This window comes from Emys orbicularis, chromosome 10 (assembly GCF_028017835.1).
Source record: "Emys orbicularis isolate rEmyOrb1 chromosome 10, rEmyOrb1.hap1, whole genome shotgun sequence".
NCBI classification, from domain to species: domain Eukaryota; kingdom Metazoa; phylum Chordata; order Testudines; family Emydidae; genus Emys; species Emys orbicularis.
The window spans coordinates 30,715,844-30,736,565 of NC_088692.1; the positions used below are offsets into that span (position 1 = coordinate 30,715,844).

Below are 20,722 nucleotides of genomic sequence, written 5' to 3' on the forward strand. Positions count from 1 at the left end.
CTGTTTATGTGGGAGGTGAAAAGGTCTCTGGTTGGTATCCCCCATCAGCTGAAGATGTCGTGAACTACTGAGCCATGGAGCTCCCACTTGTGGTCAATTGCAAAATGCCTGCTGAGCAAGTTCGCAATCACTTTTGGTGTCCCTGGGAGACAGGCTGCGGAAAAGAGGATCTGGTGGGACGTGCACCAATTCCAGACATGGACTGCTTCTGCGCATAAAGCAGTTGATCTGATGCCCCCGTTTGTTGATGTAGAAAACAGTGATGGTGTTGTCTGACATGATAAGAACCTGACAGGAATGGATGAATGGGAGAAAGGCTTAACATGCTTTCCTTATAGCTCGGAGTTCCAGGATGTTGATGTGCATCCTGGATTCCCGAGGAGTCCACGTTCCCTGTGTCATGTGATCATCCATGTGCGCTCCCCAGCCTATGAGGGATATGTCAGTGATGATGGTCTTGTCTGGGGAGGGAGGGAACCCCTATGCAGACATGACGTGGGTCTGTCCACCACTGGAAAGGTGAGAATACCCTGTAGGGAACTGTGAGCATGAGGTCCATGGCATGAGGGTTGGGAGAGTAAACTGGAGGCAGCGAAGATGGAGCCAAGTGAAGGTGGTGACATATGTGCACAAGCCACATGGCCAAGGAGTGACCAGCAAGTCCTGGCCGGCACATACAGATTGTTGACAATGAGAGTTCTGAGTTCTCACAGTGTCTGGAACCTGTCCCTTGGTAGCGAGGCCTGTGCTGTGACTGAGCTGATGGTGGCCCCTATAAAGTCCAGGGATGGGGCCAAAGGTCGATTTCTCGACATTGATACTGACCCGAGGGACAAAAGAAGGCCAAGCAACGGTGAAGTTGAAACTTGGACTTCGTGCCTGGACTATGTGGCTAAGAGCCAGTCATTGAGATATGGAAATACCAAGACCCAATAACATCTGATATACGCTGCTATGACAGAGAAAGCCTTGGTGAAGACTCTGGGAATGGTGGGGGTTATTCTGAAGGGGAGCACCCTGTATTGGAAATGGTGGCTGCCAATTGTCAACCTCAGGAAGCGCCCATGGGCTGGATGTATACTGATGTTAAAATAAGCATCTTGCATATAACACATGCTTCTTTCTAGGGATGAGATGATCGCTGCCAGCATGATGATTTGAAACGGGCTTGCGAATGAAGCAGTTGAGATATTGGAGGTCCAGGATTGGTCTCCATTCGCCTTTCTTCTTGGGTGTCAGGAAGTAAGCTGACTAGAACCCTGTCCCTTGATATTCTGGGGGAATGCATTCTACCACTCCCCATTGTAGTAAGGAGTTCACCTCTTGGGTGAGGATGCTGTCATGAGAGTGGTCCCTGAGGAAGGATCAAGAGGGGGGGTTTAGAGGAGGTAGCGTGATGAATTCGATCATACAGCCATGGTGGATGACATTCAGTACCCATTTGTCCATTGTTATCGCACTCTGAGCTTGGAAGAAGAGAGCTAGATGACCCTTGAAGAGGGTAGGGTGATCGTGAGGTGGTAGGCAAAGTGGTTGACAGCTCTTGAGATTGACTCAGAAATGTCTCTTAGCCAGGGGTGGAAGCTGTGAGGTAGAAGCCTGTGATGGGGGTCCCGGAGGGTGGGATCGCTGGGGTTTCTGTCGCTTCCTTGGTGGCTCGTAAGATCTCTGATAGTAAAACTGGGGGGACCTGTAGCGATGTGTGGGTGGCGGGTGGTGGAACTTAGACTTTGGGGCAGGTGAGCAAATGCCCAGCGAGTGAAGGGTGGTTCTGGAGTCCTTGGGGGTATGTAGGGAATCATCCATCTTTTGATTAAGAAGATGGGATTCATCAAAGGGGAGGTCTGCAACAGTGTTTTGCACCTCCGGAGGGAAACCGGAAGAGTGGAACCAAGATTCCTTACGCACAACTTTGTTCATAGCCAGAGCCCTGGAAGAAGTTGTGACGTTGTGCAGAATACATGGCTTTATAAAAACTTGATAATAAGTCAATATAATGTAACTGGGATAGTTTTAGAGAAAATACGGTAATAAGTGAATGTAACGTGACTGGGATATGCTTCATGCAAAAGGTCTCTTGTAAGGTATCATTACAAAGCTTATAATCTACTGAGTATGATCATCTGATTTGTATAAATGTACCACTCTTGTATCTAAAACTAGAAATATAAAATGTAACTCTGAGGGCCTATTGTAATTATGCAAAGTGTGGGCCATTAATGATGGTTTGGAATCTTGATGACTCCCATTAACCAGGACCATTGTCTGCAGATGGCTGTTTACCTGTGAGTCTCCCTGTATATGTGTGTGCTGGCAAGTGAGTAATGAAGTCTTGCAGTGACATGTGATCATGTCACCTGAACTGGAATCCATCTTTAACCTGGTGCTTTTCCAGTGAGGGGGGGGTGGAAACCCAGAGGGACAAAGGGTTCCCGCCTTATGCAAAAGATATATAAAGGGGTGGAAGAGAACAGAGAGGGAGAGGAGCCATCATGGAGAATCCCCTAGATAACACCTAAGCTGGAACAAGAGCTGTACCAGGGGAAAGAATTGTGCCCAGGCCTGGAAGGTGTCCAGTCTGAGAAAAGCTTACTGAAGCATCTCTGAGGGTGAGATTATCTGTATTTAGTTTGATTAGGCATAGATTTGCGCATTTTATTTTATTTTGCTTGTGACTTACTTTGTTCTGTCTGTTACTACTTTGAACCACTTAAATCCTACTGTCTGTATTTAATAAAATCACTTTTTATTTAGTAATTTACTCAGAGTATGTATTAATACCTGGGGGAGCAAACAGCTGTGCATATCTCTCTATCAGTGTTATAGAGGGCGAACAATTTATGAGTTTGCCTGCATAAACTTTATGCAGGGTAAAACGGATTTATCTGGGTTTAGACCCCATTGGGAGTTGGGCATCTGAGTGCTAAAGACAAGCACACTCCTGTGAGCTGTTTTTGGGTAAACTTGCAGCTTTGGGACAAGTGATTCAGACCTTGGGTCTGTGTTGAAGTGGACTGGAGTGTCTAATTCAGCAAGACAGGGTGCTGGAGTCCTGAGCTGGCAGGGAAAACAGAAGCAGGGGTAGTCTTGGCACATTGGGTGGCAGCTCCCAAGGGGGTTTCTGTGATCCAACCCGTCACAGTGGCGTAGTCGAGCAGGATCTGTGCACAGCTGATTGCTTTGAGATACTGGTAGTGATTTTAAGTGAGTTTTAAGTGTGGTGGCTGGAGAACAGACAAAGTGGTTACTGGTTTGTTATTTTCTGTTTGCTTATTTCGGGAAAGGGAAGTAGGGACAGAAAAGGAAGCAAAATAAGTAAGAATGAAGATGAAAAGAAGCTAAAACTACACAAGTTTCAAATTGCCCAGAAAGACTGAACAATGGGTGCTGGGAATGTCTCTGTTAACTAAGAAACCCCTGAGCTGAGTGCATCTCAATTTCAGTGAACTGCAGATGGGTGTGGCCCAACCTCTGTCTGTGCTGAAGCTGACTGGAGTGTCTAACCTAGCAAGACAGGAGGGGAGGGGTGCCTGTTCTGGCAGGAGGGTGTTCTCTGTGGTATCCCAGCTCATCGAGTGATGGTCTCAAGGGAAGACAAATGGAAATTGATATACAATTTGCCTGGGAAAAGGCTGACCTGGAAAAAGAAAAGGCTGCCCACCAGCCTGGACTTAAGAAACAAAGCAATTAAGACCCAGAAGCATGACCTGGCTGTAATGGAGTGGAAGAGGTGCACAGAGACATGTATCCTGGAGCTGGAAGTTGGGGTCCTGGTGACTGCTGCGGTGGGAACAAACCCCAAGGACTCTAGCTGGAAGCAAACCCAACCTGAGTGAAAGGGGGGGGGGGGATTATGCTGGCCAGCGAAAGGTCCCTCATAGCTGGTAGCTGTGAGCCTACAGCTGGATCAGGGTCTCTTTCCCTTTTGGGGGACACAGGAGTGTCTGCCCCATAGGGGAGCCCAAAAACGAATTTTAGGTATACTGCCTCCGCCATGGTCAGTGTCCAAGTCTCTGGCAGTAAGTTCAGGAGGAGGGTGTGACGTTGTGCAGTCTACATGGCTTTATAAAAACTTGATAATAAGTCAATATAATGTAACTGGGATAGTTTTAGAGAAAATACGGTAATAAGTGAATGTAACGTGACTGGGATATGCTTCATGCAAAAGGTCTCTTGTAAGGTATCATTACAAAGCTTATAATCTACTGAGTATGATCATCTGATTTGTATAAATGTACCACTCTTGTATCTAAAACTAGAAATATAAAATGTAACTCTGAGGGCCTATTGTAATTATGTAAAGTGTGGGCCATTAATGATGGTTTGGAATCTTGATGACTCCCATTAACCAGGACCATTGTCTGCAGATGGCTGTTTACCTGTGAGTCTCCCTGTATATGTGTGTGCTGGCAAGTGAGTAATGAAGTCTTGCAGTGACATGTGATCATGTCACCTGAACTGGAATCCATCTTTAACCTGGTGCTTTTCCAGTGAGGGGGGGGGGTGGAAACCCAGAGGGACAAAGGGTTCCCGCCTTATGCAAAAGATATATAAAGGGGTGGAAGAGAACAGAGAGGGAGAGGAGCCATCATGGAGAATCCCCTAGATAACACCTAAGCTGGAACAAGAGCTGTACCAGGGGAAAGAATTGTGCCCAGGCCTGGAAGGTGTCCAGTCTGAGAAAAGCTTACTGAAGCATCTCTGAGGGTGAGATTATCTGTATTTAGTTTGATTAGGCATAGATTTGCGCATTTTATTTTATTTTGCTTGTGACTTACTTTGTTCTGTCTGTTACTACTTTGAACCACTTAAATCCTACTGTCTGTATTTAATAAAATCACTTTTTATTTAGTAATTTACTCAGAGTATGTATTAATACCTGGGGGAGCAAACAGCTGTGCATATCTCTCTATCAGTGTTATAGAGGGCGAACAATTTATGAGTTTGCCCTGCATAAACTTTATGCAGGGTAAAACGGATTTATCTGGGTTTAGACCCCATTGGGAGTTGGGCATCTGAGTGCTAAAGACAAGCACACTCCTGTGAGCTGTTTTTGGGTAAACTTGCAGCTTTGGGACAAGTGATTCAGACCTTGGGTCTGTGTTGAAGTGGACTGGAGTGTCTAATTCAGCAAGACAGGGTGCTGGAGTCCTGAGCTGGCAGGGAAAACAGAAGCAGAAGTAGTCTTGGTACATTGGATGGCAGCTCCCAAGGGGGTTTCTGTGATCCAACCCGTCACAGAAGTATCTGCCGCATCCACCACCAATTGGAGCGCTATTCTGGCCACCAGCTTCCCTTCCTCAATCGCCTGGAAACAAGTCCGGTCCAGTTGTGTGAGTCCATCAGCAAATTCCTCCAGTTTGCTGTAATTCAGGAAGTCGTATTTGGCTAGTAACGCCTGATAGTTCAAAATCCTGAATTGGAGACTGGCTGAGGAAAAACTTTACTCCCCAAAAGGTCCAAACACTTGCCTTCCTTGTCGGATGGTGTGGAGTGGGTGTTGTTGTCTGGCTCATTCAGTCATTGCTTGGACCACCAGGAAGTTCTGGGGCTGGGGGAGGACGGTTGGATGTGAGAAAAGAAGCTCAGACCCCTTAGCCAGAACATAGTAGACTTTTTCTGCCCCTTTGGGGGTAGGCGGGCACGTGGTTGGTGTGTGCCATACTGTCCTGGCCAGTTCAAGAATGGCATCATTAATGGGCAATGTGACTCTAGTTCAGTGGTCCCCAATGCGGTGCCTGCGGGCGCCATGGGGCCCGCCGGGGCATTTATGTGTGCCTGCCTAGTGCCCAGCAGGGGAGAGAAGCCGGGGCCCCGCACCTGCTGGGGATAGAGTACTCTGGGGTTGCGGGTGCCGGTGTTCTCTGTCCTTGCGGCTTCTCTCTGGATTCATTTATTATGTAATATTAAATATGATGTTTTTCGTATTATTTAATGTACAAATACAAAATAAGCCTTGAAAAATTGTTGGCGCCCGCCACACTCTTCTGAAAACATGAATGTGCTACTGGCCACAAAAAGGTTGGGGACCACTGCTCTAGTTGGTGCTGGGTATCCTGGATTTCCTCTAGGAGAATGTGGAGTTCCCCCATGACTCTGCACTGTAGCTCTTGGAACTGCCTAAAGTCGTGTGGAGGTGAAGAGGACGCTGTAGTCCTTGCCTCCTCTGGGGAAGAGAAAGGGAATCTCACTGTTTCCTGCAGCACCCTCTGAGCCAGGCTCAGGGGATCCTCCTCCAGCAACGGATCCAAGCGCCTGCTAGAAGGGGCCCTCAATGGGGAGGCAGATGAAGGCTCTATTGTGGATTGGGAAGGTTCTGAGGGGGGGTATTGGGACCAGGGCCCCAATAAGTCCAGAAGGCTGGTTCCAGAGGGTGTTGAGGTGGTCCCCATGGGGAACCAGTGGCTCCATGGTGGTTGGAGTGGAGGGTGTTGCCAAGATCGGGATAGCGTTCCTGAGTACATGTACAGTTGGTACAACATCGATGGTCCCTCTCCAGTGTCCAATTTATCAGAGGATGAGAAGGTGGGCTCCAGTTCCACTGGCGATACCGTCAGAGCCGGTGAAAGTATGTAGACCGTCGGAGCAGGAGGCGAGGGGTCTCACAGTGGTGGCATATCATCATATCATAAGGGGGGGAAACAGTCTCCCTAAAAGTATTGGGTCCCAACAAGCATGGTGAACCCAGTTCCATTAAGGCGAAGACATCCTGGGCTCAAACACTGTTCTCAATCTCCCTGGTGTTAGAGGTACTCTTTCTTTATTCGGAACAGGTTGTGGTGCTGTAGATTTCCCCGGAGCGGGCAAATCCTGCGTCTTTGGGAGCGCTGATGTTGACAGTCCCTGTGGTCCAGCGCCCAGGACTGCCGGATCACCTTGCTTGTGGGACTTCTTGTCGTGTCTATGTGGTTTAGAGTGCTCCTTCTCCCTGGCTCGAACTCATGGAAGGACCATCCACTTTCTTCGTTTTTGAGGAAGACTTATTCCAATGCTTACAAGTATGGCTTCTTTACCTCCCGACTGGGCCCCAGCCTGGGCTCCATGGTGGTGGTACCGCTGGTGCCAGATTTGGATTTGGTAGCAGGAGGCACACTCCCTGTGGTTTCAGGCCAATGTACGGGGGGGTTGGTCCCTTGGCCTAGGTCCAAGAGAGGCCTGATGACAACTTCCATGAGGTATTTCCAGAGGTGGGGAGCCCAGCCTTCTCGGGTACAGCTCTGAAAGGACTGGCAGATACTACATCTGGATGCAGTGTGAGCTTCCCCCAAGCAGTAGAGGCAGTGTTGGTGTTTGTCGCTAACCAAAAGGGAACGCGGGCAGGAGGCACAGAGTTTGAAGCCCAGTGTTCTGGGCATAGTCTGGTACCTGCTCATGGGTACAGAGGATAGGGAGGAGGGGGTAGAGAAACAAACCCCTGATCGATCTACGTTGCTCACTAAAATTACGATAAAACAGCTAAAAAGTTCTATAAAACTCTAAAATTCTAAAAACTATTTACAATGTATTTAAAGGTGCATAAGAGATGAAGGCACAGTACTTTTAGCAGCGGTGAGAAGGAACTGGAGATGTGGTCCCCACCCTTTATCACCTCGGATGAAACCACAAGGCGAGCCTGGGCACATGCCCAGACCAACAGACACTACCTTCACATTCTCCAACTCGGGGCACATGGTGCGCTTGCTAAACCCTCAGTGGAATACAATAGGGACCATCAGAATTCTGGGCCTAGTCTCTGGGCTTCTTGGGGGTTGCATACGATAAAAGAGGGCAGATTTTAGTCCCTTGGGTATACTGAGCTCCCACACGTGTAAGTTCTAGGGAGGTTTGTACTGAGTAGGTTCTCCTGACACTAACAGAGGGCATCTTTCCAGGATCCAATGGAAGAATAAAGGATCTAACATCTAGAACAGAAAGTGATTTTGACTGCCATGGTAACAGAAGGCAGAGTAAACCAGCTAAGTATGGCTCCCATAGATAGTGGCCACTTTTCAATACTTCACCTGCACAAACAGGAGCAGCTTCCTGTTGCAGATTTCCAAGCGCTTCCGCATGACTTCAGATTTCCGCAACTGACCATCTGCCAGGGACAGCCGTCTTTTCAGCTCCAGAATGTCTCCCTGAGGCAGAAAGAAGGAGGTGGGAAGAGAAGGGAGATAGCATCAGCCCACTTTAGGCCCTTGGAGGAACCAAAATTAACAACAGGCTTGAAAACACACGGACGGCAGCTAGGTCCTCAGTGATGATAGAATTTCCCACAGAGTGGCAGTGGGGCTACATTCATACCAGCACTGTTCTCAGGGCTGCTTGGAAAAAGACAGGGGCATGAACAGACTATGGGCTCCCACAGCTGCGACAAACGGGCCAATTACAGGACAGAAAGGGATGATGCAACTTTAATTCCATTAGACGAGGAGAGCAGGGGCAGAGCAAGTAGAAATAAAGTACTTAGCTAAAATATAGGGACTGCCCTTCCTAAGTAGAGCAACTGGCAAAGACACATCTCATGTCTACTGGCCTGCACCTTAATCTGCCTTAGTGTGGTCTCAGTCTGAGACCTGGCTCCCTTGTGGTTCTCTCCGTTACTCATGATAGTTATGATCCCCAGATTGAACCACCTGGGGGCTGGGCACTCTTAATGAAAGGCCCCCATTATGGAATCTGCTCCTCATGCTAGCCCACTAACCCCATCATTGACCTTCAGGCCTGGTACAAGACACATCTCTCTTCTGAGGTTTTTGCCTGAGTTTGGAGCTTAGGGATGAAGGGTGGGGTGAGATTCTCAGCTAGTGCACATGCAGTGTCAGTGGAGCAATGGCGATTAGCAGTGGAGCTAGCCTGGGTGTTAATTATTGTGGAGACGCCTTTTCTTTTGATCTGGTCACTGGAAATCATATTAAATATCAACATGAGCCTTGGGACTCTGCCAGCCTGTTTTACAAATTACAATCAATCTATCAATTACATTTTGCTTCAAAAGTAAGAGCCAGAGGCTTTTCCGACTGGTCCATTGAGTCCCCAGCCATCCCCTCCTGGGCCGTGGGGGTACATTACCTCTGCTTCGGAAACATGCTTTGTTTTCTTCCCTACCAGCTGAGTTTTCAGCTCAGTGATTTCAGCCTCTAGCAGGTGGATCACTTCCTCATAGTCCTGCTCTGCACTGTGAGCTTGCTGCTGCACCACCTCTGCCACCTGCAGCTTGCTGTGCAGGGTCCGGTTCTCAGACAGGAAGTCCAGCGCCTTCTGGAATCGGCAGGGAGACTTTGTTAACACAGCATCCCCACCAGCCACCGACATATCAACCCATCAGCGTTCCTGGAGCTGCTCATAGTAAAGCTGCTGCTGTTCTTCCCATGGTACCATACAGAAAACCTTCATCTATTATGAATATTTTTCCTTTGCAACTTCCACGTAATTGTGGCAAAGGGCCAGAACCCACACATGCATGCACCTCCCAGGGTATGTCTATACTGCAATAAAGGAGTCGCAGCATGGCTGCGGCTGGCCCAGGTCACCCAGATCAGTCTCTGGGGCTTGGACTGCAGGGCTAAAAATTGCAATGTAGATGTTGATGAAGTCCAGGACCTCCATGGTAGCATTCTCTGAAATGCTTCCAGTTCCACATGCAGGGCCAGTCAGACAGGCAGAACTGCAGGGTCTCAATGCATGGATGAGACAATGGTGTAGGGAGGAGGGGTTTAGATTTATTAGGAACTGGGGAAACTTTTGGGAAAGGGGGAGTCTATACAGGAAGGATGGGCTCCACCTAAACCAAAATGGAACCACATTGCTGGCACTTTAAATTAAAAAGGTCATAGATCAGTTTTTAAACTAAGGGCTGGAGGAAAACCGATAGGTGCGGAGGAGCATGTGGTTCGGACAGAGACATCCGTTAGGGGAGGATCTATTAATGGAAATTCTCTATGTGCTAGTAAGGAGGAGAGGATGGAAAATGATAAAATACGGGTAGGATCTGATGAGAAACTGTCAAATGAAAAAGAGTCCCATTCAATTACATCATGTAATGGGAAACAGCTAAAAAGTGACGTTTTTAAAGTGCTTATATACCAATGCTAGAAGTCTAAATAATAAGATGGGTGAACTAGAGTGCCTCGTATTGAATGAGGATATTGATATAATAGACATCACAGAAACTTGATGGAATGAGAACAATCAATGGGACACAGTAATTCGAGGGTGCAAAATATATCGGAAGGACAGACCAGGTCGTGCTGGTGGGGGAGTGGCACTATATGTGAAAGAAAGCGAAGAATCAAATGAAGTAAAAATCTTAAATGAACCAAACTGTACCATAGAATCTCTATGGATAGTAATTCTATGCTCTAACAATAAGAATACAGCAGTAGGGATATATTACTGACCACCTGACCAGGATAGTGAGTGACTGTGAAATGCTCAGGGAGATTAGAGAGGCTATAAAATAAAAACTTCAATAATAATGGGGGATTTCAACTATCCCCCTGTTGACTGGGTACATGTCACCACAGAATGGGATGCAGAGATAAAGTTTCTTGACACCTTAAATGACTGCTTCTTGGGGCAGCTAGTCTTGGAATCCACAAGAGGAGAGGGAATTCTTGATTTAGTCCTAAGTGGAGGTCAGGATCAGGTCCAAGAGGTGAATATAGTTGGACCGCTTGGTAATAGTGAACATAATATAATTAAATTTAACATCCCTATGGCGGGGAAAACACCTCAGCAGCCTAACATTGTAGGATTTAATTTCAGAAAGTTGAACTACACAAAAATGAGGAAGTTAGTGAAACAGAAATTAAAGGTACAGCGCCAAAAGCGAAATCCCTGCAAGATGCATGGAAACTTTTTAAAGACACCAAAATAGAGGCTCAACTTAAATGTATACCCCAAATTAAAAAACATAGTAAGAGAACCAAAAAAGTGCCACTGTGGCTAAACAATAAAGGAAAAGAAGCAGTGAGAGGTAAAAAGGCATCCTTGAAAAAGTGGAAGTTAAATCCTAGTGAGGAAAATAGAAAGGAGCATAAACTCTGGCAAATGAAGTGTAAAAATATAATTAGAAAGGCCAAAAAGAAATTTGAAGAACACCTAGCTGAAGACTCAAAAAGTAATAGCAAAATTTTGTTTTAAGTACATCAGAAGCAAGAAACCTGCAAAACAACCAGGGGGCCACTGGATGATCGAGATGCTAAAGGAGCACTCAAGGACGATAAAGCCATTGCAGAGAAACTAAATGAAATCTTTGCATCGGTCTTCATGGCTAAGGATGTGATGGAAATTCCCAAACCTGAGTCATTCTTTTTAGCTGACAAATCTGAGGAACTGTCCCAGATTGAGGTGTCATTAGAGGAGGTTTTGGAACAAACTGATAAACTAAACAGTAATAAGTCACCAGGACCAGATGGTATTCACCCAAGACTTCTGAAGGAACTCAAATGTGAAATTGCAGAGCTACTAACTGTGGTTTGTAACCTATCATTTAAATCAGCTTCTGTACCAAATGCCTGGAGGATAGCTAATGTGACGCCAATTTTTAAAAGTGGCTCCAGAGGTGATCCTAGCAATTACAGGCCGGTAAGCCTGACTTCAGTACTGGGCAAACTGGTTGAAACTATAGTAAAGAAAAAAATTGCCAGACACATAGGTGAACTTCATATGTAGGGGGAAAGTTAACATGGTTTTTGTAAAGGGAAATCATGCCTCACCAATCTACTAGAATTCTTTGAGGGGGTCAACAAGCATGTGGACAAGGGGGATCCAGTGGATATAGTGTACTTAGATTTTCAAAATCCTTTTACAAGGTCCCTCACCAGAGGCTCTTAAGCAAAGTAATCTGTCATGGGATAAGAGGGAAGGTCCTCTCATGGATTGGTAACTGGTTAAAAGATAGGAAACAAACGGTAGGATTAAATGGTCAGTTTTCAGAATGGAGAGAGGTAAATAGTGGTGTCCCCCAGGGGTCTGTACTGGGACTAGTCCTTTTCAACATATTCATAAATGATCTGGAAAAAGGGATAAACAGTGAGGTGGCAAAATTTGCAGATGATACAAAACTACTCAAGATAGTTAAGTCCCAAGCAGACTGTGAAGAGCTACAAAAGGATCTCTCAAAACTGGGTAACAAAATGGCAAGTGAAATTCTATGTTGATAAATGCAAAGTAATGCACATTGGAAAACATAATCCCAACTATACATATAAAATTATGGGATCTAAATTAGCTGTTACCACTCAAGAAAGAGATCTTGGCGCCATTGTGGATAGTTCTCTGAAAACATCCACTCAATGTGCAGCGGCAGTCAAAAAAGCAAACAGAAAGTTGGGAATCATTAAGAAAGGGATAGATAATAAGACAGAAAATATCATATTGCCTCTATATAAATCCATGGTACACCCACATCTTGAATACTGCATGCAGATGTGGTCACCCCATCTCAAACAAGATATATTGGAATTGGAAAAGGTTCAGAAAAGGACAACAAAAATGATTAGGGGTATGGAACGGCTGCCATATGAGGACAGATTAATAAAACTGGGACTTTTCATCTTGGAAAAGAGACGACTAAGGCGGGATATATACAGGTCTATAAAATCATGACTAGTGTGGAGAAAGTAAATAAGGAATTGTTATTTACTACGTCTCATAACACAATAACTAGGGATCATCAAATGAAATTAATAGGTAGCAGGTTTAAAACAAACAAAAGGAAGTATTTTTTCATACAATGCACAGTCAACCTGTGGAACTCCTTGCCAGAGGATGTTGTGAAGTCCAAGACTATAACAGGGTTCAAAAAAGAACTAGGTAAGTTCATGGAGGATAGGTGGCTATTAGCCAGGATGGGCAGGAATGGTGTCCCTAGCCTCTGTTTGCCAGAAGCTGGGAATGGGCGACAGGGGTGGATCACTTGATGATTACCTGTTCATTCCCTCTGAAGCACCTGCCATTGGCCACTGTCAGAAGACAGGATACTGGGCTAGATGGACCTTTGGTCTGACCCCGTATGGCCTTTCTTATGTACGTTCAGATTCGGGCAGGAGTCTGGCTCTGAAACCCCGTGAGGGGAATGGGTCTCAGAGCCCAGGCTCCAGCCCAAATGTCTACACTGTGAATTTTCAGGCTCTCAGCCCGAGCCTCAAGAGCCTGTCAATTGACCCAGGCTCTGAGACTCGGTGTCGTGGGTTCTTTATTGCAGCGTAAACATACCCCAGAGAACACTAAAACAGAGCCTGCCTTTTGCACTTCGGCTAAGATAATGGAAACAACAGGTGCAGGACACTTGAGAGGTGTGATTTTGCCCCCACCCCCGGCAACCCTGCCTGTAGAAGGGCACATCTGGGCCTGATTTCTGTGGGTGCGATTGCATCCATGGAGCCCGGCTACTGCCTCCACTGGACAATTCACAAGTAACCCCTAAACTAACCTGGTTCAGTCTCTGAAGTTCATATTCCATTGACTTCTTGCTGCTTTCCACCTCCTTCAGAAGAGACTAGGAGGAAGATTTTCACTTGGTCAGGCATCATGTTTGACAGCACATTCACTCAGATGAAAAAGCAACAAGGGACCACTGTGATCACCTAGGCTATCTCCTGAATAACGCAGGAAATAAGACTTTCTTGAATTAATTCACTAGTCACAACTACGGACTTGCAGCTTTCCTCTACAACAGCCATATTTTTAGATGCACTCTTACTCTGAAACTGCCTTTCATTGGCTACAGCTTGTATGTATCTGAAAAATGCACCTTGTCATCATCATGCTTTTAACAGCTGAGCTGCCAATATTAGGTTAGATCAGGAGGGTGGGAGGTGTATTTAGGTTTAATATGAGATGTGAATTATTTGTGTTATGTTTTGGATATTTTAAGAATGTTTATTTTCTTTTAGGGTTTTCCATTTAAAAAAGAGTGACCGTACCCTTTTGGCACATTAAACATTTTTTTTAAGGAAAAAAATCAAAGAAAGAACAAAAATGAAGTCTCGATGAGAGGACGCACCATACACGTGTCTCCTCTGTAACAACGCGTGTCATAACTATAAAGGGAAGGGTAACAGCCCTCCTGTGTACAATACTATAATCCCTCCTGGCCAGAGACACCAAAATCCTTTTACCTGTAAAGGGTTAAGAAGCTCAGGTAACCTGGCTGACACCTGACCCAAAGGACCAATAAGGGGACAAGATACTTTCAAATCTTGGGGGGGGGGAAGGCTTTTTTTTGTGCTCTTTGTTTTGGGTGTTGTTCGCTCTTGGGACTAAGAGGGACCAGACATCACTCCATGCTCTCCAAATCTTCTGAACAAGTCTCTCATATTTCAAACTTATAAGTAACAGCCAGGCAAGGCGTGTTAGGTTTATCTTTATTTTCTCAACTTGTAAATGTTCCTTTTGCTAGAGGGTTTACCTCTGTTTGCTGTAACTTTGAACTTAAGGCTAGAGGGGGTTCCTCTGGGCTCTTTGAATTTGATTACCCTGTAAAGTTATTTTCCATCCTGATTTTACAGAGATGATTTTTACCTTTCTTTCTTTAATTAAAAGCCTTCTTTTTAAGAAACTGATTGATTTTTCCTTGTTTTAAGATCCAAGGGGATTGGATCTGGACTCACCAGGAATTGGTGGGGGGAAAGGAAAAAGGGGGGAATGATTAATTCCTCCTTGTTTTAAGATCCAAGGGGTTTTGGATTGGTGTTCACCAGGGAATTGGTGGAGGAGTCTCTCAAGGCTACCCAGGGAAGGGAGTTAGCACTTGGGAGTGGTGGCAGCAAAACCAGATCTAAGCTGGTAGTTAAGCTTAGAAGTTTTCATGCAGGTCCCCACATCTGTACCCTAAAGTTCAGAGTGGGGAAGGAACCTTGACAACGCGCATTGAACTGAACGCAAAATGGTGGCTGCCTCCAACAAATGCCTAGAAACATAAAGGATTGATACACACAGAAGACCTGCCTAATTGTCACACTGTTACATCCACTATATTTGAACTGAGTTATGGCAAAACGCCTAGGACAGAAAAACGTGCTCAAAAGATAAGCCTTACCTTCAGCCTTTGGACTTCCTGCCGCAGATCTGTCATTTCCAGTTGAAGCTGTTCCAGTTCCTCACCGTCGGTACAGCTGACGGAGTCAAAAGTCTGGAACACATTGGTGCACACGGTGAGTGAGTTTGGCTTATCTTTCACCATGAGCATGTGGTTACAATGCATGAATACTTTTGGCATACCCCGACCAATCATTATTCAAAATAATTTTCAGACAGTTTGTGTTTTTACAAAATGACATAAGTGTCACAATAAATAATCTAATTGTGGTTTTGTATTCCATAGGAATTCAGGCTCCACGCCATGAGACAGCTGGAACAATGGTTAATTCTCACTGGGTTACTGAAGTGACAATAGCGGGAATGGATTCACCATGGCTAATTTTCCTTCTGTATCACCATCAAAGTGACATAAGATGGCCCCTTTAGGCAATGAAATATCTTGAATGGCTTTACTGTGGTAATTTTTTCTTTTGTATGGCTAGAAAATTGACATCAGCAGCTTTCTTCAAACCATTACATAGGGTTTTTTTTTATTCATTAAGCATGGGAAGTCAGGTCTTTTATGGGATTTCCTTTAAGCTTTATGATTAAGGGATGAAATTCTAGCCTCTCTTTTCTATAACTAAAGTATAAGTGAAAGATAGCCCATTAGTCTTTGCCTTCTCTGCCTTTTGGAGAAAGATAGCACTGTCGCTGTTTTCTTCTACAGTTTACAGCTATCATCCAGACCAAGAATCCAGGACACAGCTACTTGGTCCCAAATAATCTTATGGTATATACCTTTCTCTTACGTCAGCTCACAGAAAGACCCAGAAGGTCTTTGATCTGAGAGGAGCTTTGGAACCAAGGCAGGGTGCAGTAGGCTAGGAAGAGAAGCAAGAAACAGTATTTGGCTAAGGCTGACCAGAGAGTGAAAAGCAGATGTATCCAATAAACTGGCCACTTCGTGCTGAGTGAATAGCACAGAACTGGCATCAAGGCCAGCCTCCTCCAACTCATCTTGCAGCAGATCCCTGAGTGCTTGAAGAAAATCTATGAGAGAAAAAGAGAGAGAGTAGTCACAGTATGAGGAGAGAGCGCCTGGAACTGAGTTTACACAGCCAACTTTCACAGAAACCACAGATTATCCAGGAGAAGGTAATACATTTCATTTCCATCACTACAAACATTATAGCAAACCCAACCACCTCCAGCAGAGAGAAGGTTCTCTATCCCATCCCAAATCTCTGTATGTTGAATACAGGGTCAGTATGCAGTAAGCTTTTGCTAGCCATAGTTTAGAGACCTCTATCCAATTTTCTAGAAAGCATTGCTTAGGATTAAAAAAAAAAAAAAACCACAACCACCACCTAGCATTTTCATCAGAGAAACTACTTGGAAGCAATGCTGCACTTCAGTGCAGAGACAAAGGAATTACGTGACCAAACCTTAGAGGGCAGCAATTTCCTGCCAGCCCACATAAAGCAGGTTTGTCATTCTGTTTTTGCAGCTTCCTTTTGCCATTGCTGGTGAGCAGGCTGAAGGTTTGAGGAGAAGGGGCCTGTGCACTCCCTCTCTGTTACTCCCATTTTACATGTGGACCAGTCAGAGGCCTTTTCCTTGTGTGACCAGTTACTGAATAAATTGCATCTGAACTAAAACCTGTCTGGGCACTGAACCATAGGGTTAGAAGGGACCGCAAGGGTCATCTACTCTAACTCCCTGCCAAGATACAGGATTTGTCGTGTCTGTTTCTTTATTCTAGCTGTCACCTCCCAGGTGGTATGTCTCACGTCCCAGAGCAGTCAATGGCGTTATACCAGGGATGAAATGCGCCTTCTGTCTCATATTGCACATAGCAGCACCCTGCTCACCTCCATAGGCCACTGTTCCCTGCGAATCTGTGATCAGACTCTGCCGTAATTGCTTCTTCTTCTCCTCGGTCACATCCAGACCCAGATATTGCAGCACCTTTAAACAGAAGCAACAAGTCCACAGAATAACCCCCACAGGAATGCAAGTTTTCTGGAAGGAGTTGGGGGGAGGGCAGTCTGAGCTGGATTTATCATCAAGTTCATCATCATTCACACCGTAAACATGACTTTTCATGGAGCAGGTCTGGCCTAGGTCTCCATGTCACCTCCTCACCTAGATCTGGAACCATGTTGCATCTCTTCTGATCTCTTCCCATGAGCACTTCATACGGAGTATGGGACAGATCCTCAGCTGATGTAAACTGTTCTCGCTCCAGTGAAACCAATGGACAATTTCCACCAGCTGAGGCTGTACTGCTAAGAGTTCAGCTTCCTTTCAGGTTCCCATTTATGCTCGCTCTCTCACTCCCCAGAATGAGTCTTCGGCGTGGTTAGAACGTGCAAACAATACAAGTCTCACTGCTTTTTTCTGCAGAAGGCATTGTCATAATACTTTACGCTTCCATGGGGCCTTCCAGTCAAAGAGCTACGTTATTATTATTTATTGTTTCTTTGGTTTCTTTACTTTGTGTAGAAGACACAAACATTAATTAATCAAACCTCACCGCAGCAACACAGACAAACAAATCCATGTTATTTCTATTTTATACATGACAGGACTGAGGGACACAGAGACTAGGTGACTAATGCACGGTCCCGTTCTGCAGCAAGTCAGTGACAGAGCCTAGATTAGAAGCCATGTATTGTCCCCTTCTCTAACCGATAGACACACGGGAAATTCTGGATTTTCTCCAGCTTGGGTCCACAACCTTGGAGAATCCCTCTTGGGGGAAATAAAATGGCATTCAGAAACAGCTTTTAAAGTGCAAGGCAAAGTGTGCTATGCTCCTTATAAATGAAGCAACTTTGTGTTAAAGCCAGAATAAGTAGAGACCAATGAGAAAATACAACCCTGAATTCTAAATGAGAAGCATCGTGCATTTCTAGCAGGAAACGTTGTACCCACATGCTACATTCCTGATTTTCCTGGGATTCCAAACTGAAAAGGCAACTGCTTCGTCCACCATGAGATGGCAGCAAACGCTAGCCTCTATGCCTGGAAAAGGTGTGTCTTGCCCAGCAAGCTGTATCAGCTCCAACAGGAACAATAGAACCAGATACTCATGACAGACGCTGTACCTATCCAAAAGCCTGGGTGGGGAGATAACCTTGGGGTGGGTGGTACATTTCTAGACTGTATCCATCACATTACAAGAAAATACAGTACGGGTGGGTGGGGTGTTCATATTTGATATAAAATGGTTGAGAATAAGAAACCCAAAGGACACTCAAGTTAATTAGGCCTCACTATTTAGTCACCAGTAAGTTCTAGTTCCCATCCTTTGAAGAGGATTGGAATGTTTTGTTTATCAAAACACTTTAACTAGGAAAAACCCCACAACATTCTTTAGATCCTCAGCACTTCAAGCACATCTTGACACATTGTTATATTGGGCCTGATTCTTGCTTAAGGCTGGTCTACACGGGGAACTTACACTGGCATAACTACATCTACATTCATACCCCTGAGAGACGTAGGTGTACCGATCCAACTCCCGGTGCAGACAGCGCTAGGATGATGGAAGAATTCTTCCGTAAATTTAGCTACTGCCTTTTGGGAAGGGGGATTACCTACCCCAACAGGCAAACCCCTCCCGTCAGTTTAGGTAGTGTCTACACTGTAGGGCTACAGAAGCGCAGCTGCAGCTGTAGCAGTTTCAGTGTAGACGTCCCCTTACACTAAGGCCCACTTATATGGTTCTAGCAGTATGAAGGGGCCATGAAATGGGTGTAGGTTAGTGTAATGAGAATTTAGGCCATCATCGCAAAAAGTGCTCAACTTCAATGAGAGCAGGATTGGACCCATAGATAGCGGAAGGGGGGTCCTTCTGAATCAAAAGCTCTCTATAGATGTATAACACTAGTGCCAACAATAACCTTGCTATAGGAGGACACGGGAGATTTTAGGGGCTCTCTGGACAAAAAGCCAAGCCAGGAGAATTCAAATGCCTGTAGGTTCTAATCCATGTGATGCTGTCACACACTGTGTCTTCCCTGTTTCAGGTCTGGCATCCTCTACATCTCAGAATTTTGGAGGAATGGCGCACATATTTCTTGACCGCAAACTGAACTCCGATATGGTGCAACAGTGTCATTTTTTCACAAGACCTGTTCAGATAGTTTGGTAGAAGCCTATTATCCCTCTATCTCATTAATCAGATTAGGACTTGAACCTAATTGTACTGGATGAGCTCTGTGATCCTAATAATGTAATCAATGTTTTGAGCACTGTGTCTGTATCTCACATTACCTGAACTATGACTCATGCGTCTATTAATAGCCCTATACACCCAGGTCAGGTTCTGGATTAGAATAAAGGGGAATCAGATGGAGCAGACTGAATCCAGCACTAGATGATGTAGGTGCAGATTAGGTCACGTGACCCAGTGCTATAGATTTATTCTATGCAAACAGGTAGGCACCAGATTCTGTCAGACTAGATTTGTGGTATTTTAATCTCTCCTGAAAGCAAGCGACATACTAACCCCAATGCCTTTCATTGACACCGTCATCATGAGCCCGAACATAATGTTTGTGCAACAGAATTGGGAAAGATTCAAGCTGAGAAACCTAGATATATTCGCAGCTCCACATGTGCGTCCATGGGATCTCAGTGCATAGACACCAAGGTACAGTCTGTGCACTGATTTGAGAATATACCACCACATATAAAATAAATGGCATATTGCCAAAGATTAACAGCCTAAAAAAAAACAAAACATTTTTTCCATCAAATACCTTTAGATGGCTTGAGCAAAGACAGAAAATTACAAAACAAAGTAAATAAGGCAATGCCCAGGTTTGGACAAAGCCCTATTGCAATCATTCTCCAACTTTTCCATCATTCTTCAAGATCGAGATCCTCTCACTTGGCACTCCCAGTCCTGATCTTTCACCTGCCCTGCAGCTGCCAAGAGCGCTTGTGTACTGTGTGTACTTGTGGAGTTGCAAATAATGACCTTGCTCCTTGCTATACAAACATACAGCAAGAGAACTTACTAGCTAGAACTTACTGGGGGGAGGGATAGCTCAGTGGTTTGAGCATTGGCCTGCTAAACCCAGGGTTGTGAGTTCAATCCTTGAAGGGGCCACTTGGGGATCTGGGGCAAAATCAGTACTTGGTCCTGCTAGTGAAGGCAGGGGGCTGGACTCGATGACCTTTCAAGGTCCCTTCCAGTTCTAGGAGTTGGGATATCTCCATTAATTATTATTATTAGCTTCTTGCATGCAATAAAATGATCAGCATCATTTTTAGGTAGTTATGCTTCATGGTCTCTTTAAAATGTTTTACACTATTACCAATGCCAGTTACTAGTGGGTTGGGGCTGGACACCACAGAATAATATATTGCCTATTGGTATGTATGGGATGCCACATTCACCCATAAACTAGAATACTGTATATTCACAAATGCAATGAAGTCTGTATCAAACCATTACCACTGGGATTTGGAGCTCAGCCATTATTATTATTTGTATACAGTATCACCTAGGAGCCCTACTGCTAGACCAGGGCCCCACTCTGCCAGGTGCTGTACAAACAAAGGACAAAAATGGAGTACAGTTTTATCCAGTCATCTATCTGGAAGGCAATTTCAACCCAGCAATATTATGGTAAAGACAACGGCCCCAACTGAGATGTGGCATACCAGGATGACACTCCCACTAAGACAATACAATTGT

General features: G+C 45.1%; 1 protein-coding gene across 1 annotated transcript in view; it reads right to left on the bottom strand.

The window, feature by feature from the left end:
* The window catches only part of LOC135884291 (syntaxin-binding protein 4-like), a 139,273-nt gene that overhangs the window by 12,875 nt on the left and 105,676 nt on the right, over nucleotides 1-20,722 (bottom strand). Inside the window, exons 13-18 of the mRNA XM_065411575.1 lie at nucleotides 16,881-16,977; nucleotides 15,932-16,059; nucleotides 15,026-15,118; nucleotides 13,418-13,483; nucleotides 9,052-9,240; nucleotides 8,001-8,117 (exon numbers count right to left, since the gene is read on the bottom strand). Coding sequence (XP_065267647.1) covers nucleotides 8,001-8,117; nucleotides 9,052-9,240; nucleotides 13,418-13,483; nucleotides 15,026-15,118; nucleotides 15,932-16,059; nucleotides 16,881-16,977 — 690 coding nt within the window. The remainder of the gene's footprint in view (nucleotides 1-8,000; nucleotides 8,118-9,051; nucleotides 9,241-13,417; nucleotides 13,484-15,025; nucleotides 15,119-15,931; nucleotides 16,060-16,880; nucleotides 16,978-20,722) is intronic.